Consider the following 9,836-nt stretch of genomic DNA (forward strand, 5'->3'; position numbering starts at 1 on the left):
GACGATTATAAGATAATCCTACCTGAGTCTAAATTTTAGTTCCGCATTGAGTCTTCAAGTGAAGAAAACTTTCCCATTTGTGACGCCAAAGGAGCACAAATGGAAGACCTTGGAACATTTAATATAGAACTAAATTAAACTAAGACTAAAATTTCAGGTGTCGTCTAAGTGGCACCGAAGTGAAAATTTTAGTCCCACATCAAGTCTAGTTTATTGCAGTGCAAAAAATGGCAGCTTGTTTCCGTCTTAATGTAGAATTGAAAATTTCGACTCGGCTAAACGCTTTGTTCTGATCGGCTGGAAAATAATTTCCAATCGTCAGTCGCAATTCAATCGCTAGTGTGATCTGGCCTTTATATCAGGCCGATTTATTCGGATCGATTGCGAGTGCGACGAGGCTTATCTCGAACCGGGTGAAAAATTAAGAGCAAGTCTTGCACGATGTAATTGTAAGTTCGCGTAGGCAGTTGTGGTGGTCGAGCGAGATCCATGATACGTTATCAGCGGGATCTGTCTTGCTTGTACGATATATTATTACACGGAACTGGAGCAATCTTGACGTACTTCTCCTGGCGTTTCCTGGCAACCTGTCGCAACCTTAAACGTCCGCGCAATAACGTCGACAGATCAGTCCCGGAAAACTTGCATGTAAGTTCGCGAGTTTGGTTACTCCATTCCCAAGTTGTAGCGCAGGCGTTTGAAGAGTCGACACCTCGAGGACTCTTCGGAACGCCGTGAATGCACGCGAATAATTCCAACATTCCGTAAACTTACTTATCTCTTATTCACTCTCTCCTCCTTCTCCCACTTGGCGAAATGGCATTCCACTTTTATCTTAGTGTCCCATGTAACAAGTTTCAGAGAATGCGGATGCTTCCTTACGATCTATTAAACCTAGTTACGAGCTTGATCGCGCCGCGCTGGATACGTAAAACTTATCTAAAGGAATCGTGGCTTTGTTTGCTTCCGTCAGGATTTATTTTTCATTTCAAGCGCTGGCCCGCCTCTATGATTTTATCGACGAAAAATACGCGCGGCCCACCACCGAGCGATTCTAATCAGTCGATCTCTCCCCCCCCCCCCCNCCCCCCTGTTTAAAGGTTGACCCGAGGTCTTAGTGTGCTAATGGATGACCACCGAACCGCCACTTTAGCGAGATTGAAACTGTCGTTCGCACGTACCGAGCATGATGGATGCGGCGCTTTATAAAGTCGTTCGCTCCTCGTACGTACTCGTTAACTCAAGAGAGAGACTCTTACCTTTCCTGTGCTTTCCCTTCGCGTAAATAGCGCGTTCGTCTTTCATTTGATAAACGTGTCAGACGTTGTCAAGGCGGCCGGCCGTTTGGAAGCACTTTGCGCGCGCTTGAAAAGCCATCAGCCTTGCTCGTATCGTTTTAGACGCTTTCCAATTATCATGCTCGGCCATACAATCTCAATCTTGCGGGGCCGTCGTCTTTGTCATTTTAAGTGTTTTCCGCCTCGATAATTTCGTCGCTTTCGTTGTTTTATATGCAATTACCCGGTCCGGCCGCGCAATAATCCGTTACGCTCGAAAACCGTCGCCATTGTCGCTCCACAATGAAGACGCTCTCGCGATTGATCTCCTTTCGCAGGCAACGGAAAGAAATCGCGAGCACTTGGTTTTAATAATTATCTTTCCTTTCTTCACACCGGATTGCCATATGAGATTAAACGTTACGATTACAAGAGATTCATCCAACCGAGATGTGGCATGCTAGGAAACTTAGTTTCAAAGTGATGTTGGGAAAGGTTTTCCAATTATTGTGACCGGCGATTTGAACTGTATCGCCAAAGTTGGAGGTACACGTTGAAGCGATAGTAATTATTTCAACGTGTATCTCCAACTTACAGCTTCCGACACACACACACACACACACACACACACAGTTCCGCTGGTATCGCGGAGAATCGAGGGACTTTTCGGGATGAATGACGTATTTTTCGAGGGAGGCATGATTTTATTATTATTTACAACATCACTGTAATCTATGGCAAGGCGTCGAGATCGGCCAGGGCGATCTTCATTCTCGTCTTGAGCTCGTCCGCATAGCGCAAAGCGGACTCGTCGATCCTGACATCCTCCATCAGGAGATCGCAGTCGAGATGTCTGCTGTCGCACGCCCGGTGGTGGTGCTTGAGTACGTCGTTCGAGTCCAGATGATGAGCCCGTCTAGTGGACGGGTTCAACGTGGTCAGGGCATAATGATTGTGCACCGTTAGCGCGCGCCTCGTGGAGACGAAGCTCTTCACCGAGTCGCCCTCGGGCGAGATACTGGCCGTTCGCATGGTGTCCAGGTAATCCGGGTCGGCCGAACGACCTGAGGACCGCTCGAGCTGATCGGTCTTGTTCTGCAGCTCGGGGAAGAAGTAAGCATTGCGCACGGAGTACGAGGCGAAGTCCTTGAAGCTCCTGCCGAGCTTGGCGCGTTCGTCGAGCAGCAGCTCGTGCCAGGTTTTCCTCCGCGTCGGTACGATTGCCTCGTCGATGTCGATCGGCACTACGAACTCCGATCGGTGGAGGTTCTCGTAGAAACAATGGTTATAGGGTATCAGTTCCATCCGTCTCTTCGTCCAGATATCCTCGCGGAAGAATCGTCTCCTGGCGGTCTTCTCGTTCGGCAGGTCGCCCGGTAGATCAAGGGCGTACCATCGCACCACGTTCGACCGCTCGTACAAACGCAGCACCTTCAGCACGTTTTCGTGCACGTTGAACACGTAGAAGTGGAACAGCTTGGCGCCCAGAATACGGTGCAGCTCGACGAAGGCGATTAGCCTACGCGATATGTCCTCGTCGAAGTCCAGGCCCTTGATGCACAGGGTGAACCGCCTCTTCCGGCCGGACGGCTGCTCCTCGCCGAATTCGGAGCGGGTTGTTAAACTATGACTAGCATTCGCGTAGCAGGCGGTCGGACCTACGTAAACCCGTGAGGGCTGCGAGCGTATCGAGCCGTCCAGAGGCAGCTGGCAGTTGACGAGCGCTCCGGTGTAACTGTCCGCCGTGCCGCCCCATTCGTCCAACCAGATCGTCGAGACGAGCGCCTCCACGCTCACGGATCGCTCCCGGTACCTGAAACGAGATCGCGACGCTTAATCCCCGCCGATAAAGCTTTTAATGCCTAACTTCCGTGTTAAAAGCAACCATTCTCCCAAGCAACCGCCGGAAAACACCCGTCGTGTCCTACGTTGTAAACTCGTGTTATTATATTGTTGTCGCTAAAACCGGAGGTATTGTTGCATTATTAGAGAAATGTCTCTCATAATTACGTTATTTTAACGCGTACCTCATTTTGGTGATACCGTATTTAGCATTTTTGTGACGCATGGTTGACAGTGTAATTCGCGTGGGTCAATTTTACCTTCGAATCAAGGTGGGAACCGACAGATAACATTATTCTATCGGCGACAGATTCGTATCTGTCGTTTTTAATTATAGAGAAATTGTTCCACATATACTGGGTGTCCCAACATCAACGTAGGTCTTCCCCGGGACGTTCTAAGGCGAAAATGTCGAGGGAAGACCTTACAGCGACTTTTCAACACACCTTTGTAACTGAAGTAAACTTCTGTAAAAGTGTTCGTTTGATCGAAGAAAACAGTTTTGTTGATCACTTGAAGATTAGAAAACCCCGCTTTTTCGGAAACTTGATTGATATTTTCGTACTTGAATTTTCAAGAATTTTGAACGACTCGAAGAATGGTTGAGGTCATCTTATCCCGTTAAGACAATTTCCGACGTCAAGACGCACGATGATCTTTCGAACGAGAAATCTTCGTTATTAACAAGCGATCTAATACAGAATGATGAACACATTATCGGATATTTAAGTCGTCGTCGTAGTTTGTTAGAGGCGACACTTTCAGAAACGATAATTCCTCTCCCACTGAGGGGTTTAGGGCGAAATGAAAAATCGCTCACCATATAGTGCAGAAGAGCGCAGAGGGCGGCAGGGTTCCTCGTTTAACGCCAATCACTCTGATGCTCGGGTAACCGGCGACTCTGAGGTCCAAGTGGGCGCTGTATAGGAAGAGCTGTCCCGGGATTGTCTCGAGCCACTTCGTGCCGGGCGGCTTGTGCGCGTTTAACGCCATTTCGCGCGTTCCATTACCGTCGCACTGCTTGGTGGGCCTGTAATCGAGTGCCAATCTTCGTGCCCACGAATAAGCGACGATGCTCCTTGTGCCCGGCGGCTCGCCACCTAGAAGCGCAAAGAGCGACGCTGAGAAGTATCGGCCGCTAAGGCGACCACTGGAGTTAATTGAGGGGGCTCGCGGGAGGAAGAGAATAATGCCAACTCACGTTTTTGCTCGGGAGTAATGCCTCGGTGCGCGCGATATTGTAGTAGTAGAATCGTAACTACCCGTCGCTTTGAAAATGCAATTACCGAGGCGTCTAACTTTCCTCACCTATCAGGATTGAAAGAAGCGCCACTTTTTAATCACGCGATCTCATTAAGTTTTCTATTATGCTCCCTTTGATACTGCAAATAGTAGATTATTTGCGTTTTTTCGGGTCAACGCGTCTCGAAAAATCGCGGTAGGATCGTGAGAACGCGTTTCCTTCACGGCGCGACAGTCTTCGTTTCCAGCATTTTTCGATACGCTCACGCGATCACGCAATGATCATTCGTATCGTTATTCATGCGAGTCATTCTACACGAGAGAGTTAACGAGTTTAGGTTGACTGTGTTTTCTTGCAGACTGCGTAGGCTTGCGCTCGCCTTTCGATACATTAACTTTGTCTCGCAGCCAATCGATACTTTTGCGCCGTCTTGCGCGGGTGTTACGCTGAGTTCATCTTGATAAACATCGACTTATTGTTTGTGCGCCAATCGATCTTACGGACGGAAGTGAATACATTCACGTACATTCGGTTACAATTGAAAACGTCGCTTATCCCAGCGATAGTCACTCGTAATTGCGATTTCCATGTAATCCCCGATCAGCGTTTCAGTAATATTCAAAAGGCAGGGAATTAGCCGGCCGGTCGCTAATTGGGCTACCCAATGTTGACTGCCGTTCCGTCTATCCCGCGGGGAAAACTCGTTCTCCGCGCAATCACCAAGTTCCGAAGCTTTTTTCCTTCTCGCGCATTAATTTTCGCCTCCAATAAATGTATTTGCGGAATAAGCGTACGATCGCCGTCGGCGATAATAAATCCACACCGTTGATAGGAGACTCGTCTCATTCATAATTATTTCGATGACGGAGATAAGAGGGGAGAAAACAAAGTCGGGGAAATTTATAGCATAGCTACATACGACCGTCACTTTGCAATTACTCGCGTATATGGATCGCGAACGTTATTGACGGGCGGGACGCTATTTCGCAGACGATCGATGTCGACGGAGGGAGAACGTCGGTAACGAGACTGGACGATACCTGGCGCGCGATCCCGGATTTTGCGGCGGGATGGATGATGAACCGTCGTGGTGTGTCGTTAAAAGTCGGCATTTGACCCAACGAGGGCCGACGGCGGTATTACGTGTTTGCGTGCCGCGAGTATTCTTCGTGACTCCGTGCCCTTTACCTGCCGTCTTCCCCTCGGCCGTCGCGGCCACGCTTCGCGAGGTTTACGAGAAGGTAAACGCGGAGAGAAGGAGGCATTCGTACCATGCTAGAAATACGCGCGGCGTTCTCATGGAAATCGCAATGACCGGGTCTAGTTGACTGCTGCGCGCGACCAAGTTGACCGGTAAATCGTGCCGATTATTTTTAACGGGCCGCCGCTAATTAGTCGAGAACTCCCTCTGGTTCTTATCTTCGACCGATTCAAGAGGACGAGATCTTGCTTAATCGACTGCGGGGGATTTCTGCGTGAGGGAAACCTGTTTTTCGCGATAATTAACGCCGAAAATATGATCATTCGCCAAATTGACGGGACTCTACGAATTTCGAAAGCGGGCAGTCGATCGGGCTGTCATAATCCCCGCGAAATGTTTGCACGGAGGAAGCGAAGGTGAATTACGCGAAAGCGTACGAGTCGACGGGCGGTCACTCGATGAATCACGTCATAAATTACGTCGACTAATGAAGTCGCTACTAGCAAAGAACAGCGCCGAGATTTACGTTCTTGGCGAGCTTTATGCCAAAGCTTCGCGGTTTATTTATAACTGCGTTCCTTTTGCGCGTCTCTCGTTGTGCGTTATCTTTTTAGTTTCTCGGCACGGAACGTGCAGCACCGTTGAATTTTCTGCGATGCGTACAAAGGGAGTTGCTGGGCGATCGGTATCGGCCGTTGGGTGATTCATTTATGTATTCTCTCTGTTGGCATCAGAAAAAGCGCATCGTACGCGCAATTATGCGGGATGAACGTGCGTTTAAAGAAGCAAGAGTCTTGATTTCCCGCAGGGAAACATTTTAATGCTGAGAAATAGTGCGTACCGGGTAACAAATCGCTCGCAGGTACCACGAACAAGCACATCGCGTGCGAATCTCCCTTTATCGCGGCGAGAAAGTATTTCTGCTTACGCGCCAATTAGTGTTGCACGCCTACGTCAGCCCGACTGTTACTTTCTTTCGACTCTTCTTTGCTCCCGTCACGCACTTCGTTATTGTTGCGCGCGCAGGCAGCAAACAGGAATTTCTCGTTTTACATGACATGAGTTCCATAGTGGTCTCGGCAAAAGCCGTGGAGTCACGTCGTCGTAAAAAGGATTTCGCGCATATATAAATCCGGCTGAATTGGATTAAATGCAAAACCCAGCTCGAAGTGAAATCTCGCGTTTGTAATTTGTTGCGTTTTGAAGCTGAGGTTCATGGCAAGCTAGTGAGAGCAACGAGAGTTATCGATCGTGAACAATGAACATGTTGCCAATGATTATAAATCTCTGCTATTAATTAGATTCAGTTTGAGAAGGAAGACTGTCTACGTAGAAAGAAAAATGGCGATCAATTTTATTTATTCTTATTACTTATATACGTTTGATATTTTATACTAATTTGTTTTCCATGCAGACAGCATTGCGCTCTACACGGCAGAAACAATTCTCTCGGTGGAATTTTCCGTTGGCTGGGGGGAATCGGAGGAAAATTCGGTTGCACAGTCGGCAAAGTTGCGACACTTTTCTTCGATTAATTTCGCACTTGAAAATAAATTCTCTCACCGGCCATCGAGAGCGTTGGCAAAGAAGCGTCGCAACTTTTATCACGCCGACTTTGAGAAGATGGAGGTTTCTACTCGGTCGAAGTAGCGGCAAATTTCTCGTCACCGAGTTTTCATCCCTATCCTTTTTCGCGTCGGAGGATTCAATCGCGCCGCGGTGGCAGGAAGAATGCGCGCGCGTTACCGCCTTCAGCAGTTCCCCGATAACGAAAGGGCAAGGGTCGCGGAGGAGGAAAATTGCTTACCAGGCGTGGGAGGAAGATCGGTCGGAGGATCCGGGAGTCGCGGCGGCGAGTCCAGCAGAGTGAGGACGCAAAGCGCGGTGACCAAGAGCGCGGCCAGTCCCACTCTGCATAATCTCCTGGTCCCCGGCATGCTTGTTCTCTCCTCTCCGCGCTTTTTACTGTCCCCTTTTTCTCCTTTTCCCCGCACCTCGTCCGTCAACGCACTACTATGCGCGAGGCTTCCCCGCTTCGCCGCATGTCAGACGTTGACAGGCGCGACTCTACACTTCACTCCGATTCTCCACGCGCTTTCCCAGCCGGTGCTCGCGGGTCGCGTTCCCATTTCGTCTTCTTTGTCTCTCTCGTCGCACATGAATTCACTGCCGGTGAATCTCGTTTACTCGCCGCTAATGAACCAGTTGCAATTATCCGAGCTGGCTACACTGGCGCACACCGTCCGTCCGCGAAATCGCTCTACCGCTGCCGTCGGAGAAGTAAAAAGCGCGACCTCCCACGCGACGACGACGCTCCCGCTCGAAGCCTTCTCGTAGGCAGAGGACGACCATGTATGGTCGTCCAACGGAGACTGCTCTCTCCGTGCCTCTCCGGACTTTCGATAATTCAATTATTCCGTGCCGTTCCGGCCGATCGACGAGGCGGTTTTTCAGGCGACCGGTTCTCCCTTTTTTCGCCGCGCGACTCGTCGGAGCGCGACAATTTAAAGGACCCTCTCGGTTACCGCGCACTTTTGCGGGCCTCCTCACGTGCTGCCACGCACGACCGTCTCGAATTCATTTTCGCCTCGTCCCGTCGATTTCACGCGCCGGCACCGAAAGTGGAACGCCCCGGCCGGGATGAATGACGGCGGCCCACCTCTCCTCCTCATCGTTTAATCGTCGCGTCTCGTCTCAGGCGTGAGAAAGGAATTAAATTCGTCCGCCGGCGTCACGGTGTAATGCGCGAAAGAGAGATCGGAATCTCTCGTGCGAATTAATTTGCGACGTCCGAGCGGGTTGAAAACACGCCCGAAACGTCGCTCGACAACACTCGCTGATGTTTCACTCGATTTCACCTCGTAATCATCGCGGAAACGACAGTCCGTGAGACGTTCCGAGAGTCGTTCGGTGTAGACGAGGCACGTGCGCGTCTCTCTCTCTCTCTCTCGTGCTGGGATGCACGTGGTCGGCGGATCGACCGACGGGATTGGTGCAACCTGGCCTGCGCGAGAGTCGAGAGCGTACTGCGTACGAGCGGGAGGTTAACGCGCCACCGGGGCCTCGCCGTGGCGACTTTGGACCCGTTGCTTTAGCATGCCTCGCCAGTGCGCGCCTTACCCCGTCCCTACTCGCTTTACCTTGCCTCGCCTAGCTCTTCTTCACTTGCTTTGACTGCTTGCCTTTTAGCTCAGCTTCATCCCGCTCTCCGGTTGGTTGCTCGCTCGCTCGCTCGGTTGTTCGTCCCGGCAACGTTAGTTGAGTTTACCTTGTCGCAACCTTGTGAATCGCGTCGCGTTTCACTGTGCCTTCTTCCTCGTTTTTCGTTTTGTCGCTTCTGTATGCGGTGCATCCTTCATTCCCCGTGGTTCTTCATCCCGGACAATCGTCGACGTTTGAAACTCGTTGAACTCTTTCACCGGTGAAAATCATTTCTCATTTGTAGCATCAAAGGTAGCATGAAATTTCGGGATATCTTTCAAACAGACCTCGCGACGATCATGATACAGCACATTTCTTTACACGTCTCTTCTTCGTCACTTTGTCGTTTTTATGTCTCTTTCAAGCACCGTCGAGAATCCTGGCGAGAAATATAAAAGATTTGCGGTCTCTAGAAGTCACGTCCCGGAGAAGATTAATCCACTTCCCACGATAATATTCCTAGTTTTTACGTTCAGTTCCGTCGAACCACGGTATTGTTTAACTTTACAACGATGCCGGTTTATTGTAAATTCGCCACGAGCTTTTATTAGCTACATATGTTTTCCAGGAGTATATACTCAGCCATCGCAACGTCGTTCGATCCTCCGGGAGTCGTACCTCCGGCTGCAATAAAACGCCTCTTCCCCCTTTCTCGGGCCTTACAGGCGACTTTATCTCGTCTTATCTCCACACATTGCCTGACCTTTCCTCGCAACCCGCTATTTTCGCGCGTATACCCTCTCTTTCTCCCCTTCTTTCCCTTTTATCTCGAGCAAACGCGAGCTACTTGCTCGTGTCAAAGTCAATCGAATGGGCTACATTGAAATCGACTTTCTCGCGGAAATTAAACGCGGTTAAACGCAGTTATACGAATTTATTACGATTCCCCTCCCGATGAAGGCTAATACGGCGATATGTATTGAGAGGAGTTCGGGTGAGTCGAGCGCTCTCGACGAATCTGCACGATACCGTCGATCGACGAGAAGGAAGGTGGCGAATAAGGGGCACGGGGCTACCGGCTGGAAGAAGTACGCGCAATGATACAAACAGCAATCGTTCCAAACTTATTATC

General features: G+C 50.0%; 1 protein-coding gene across 1 annotated transcript; it reads right to left on the minus strand.

Annotated features, from left to right (window-relative positions):
* Positions 1-1,974: 1,974 nt before the first annotated feature.
* LOC106747050 lies at positions 1,975-8,571 on the minus strand. The gene is made up of 3 exons (XM_014624292.1): positions 7,371-8,571; positions 3,940-4,219; positions 1,975-3,090 (listed from the first exon to the last, which is right to left on the minus strand). Exons 1-3 carry the CDS (start codon positions 7,498-7,500, stop codon positions 2,010-2,012), a joined length of 1,491 nt encoding a protein of 496 aa, XP_014479778.1. The 5' UTR covers positions 7,501-8,571; the 3' UTR covers positions 1,975-2,009.
* Between the last annotated feature and the right edge of the window lie 1,265 nt (positions 8,572-9,836).

The sequence above is a fragment of the Dinoponera quadriceps genome, unplaced genomic scaffold (genome assembly GCF_001313825.1).
Source record: "Dinoponera quadriceps isolate SergipeBrazil2010 unplaced genomic scaffold, ASM131382v1 scaffold2110, whole genome shotgun sequence".
NCBI lineage: Eukaryota > Metazoa > Arthropoda > Insecta > Hymenoptera > Formicidae > Dinoponera > Dinoponera quadriceps.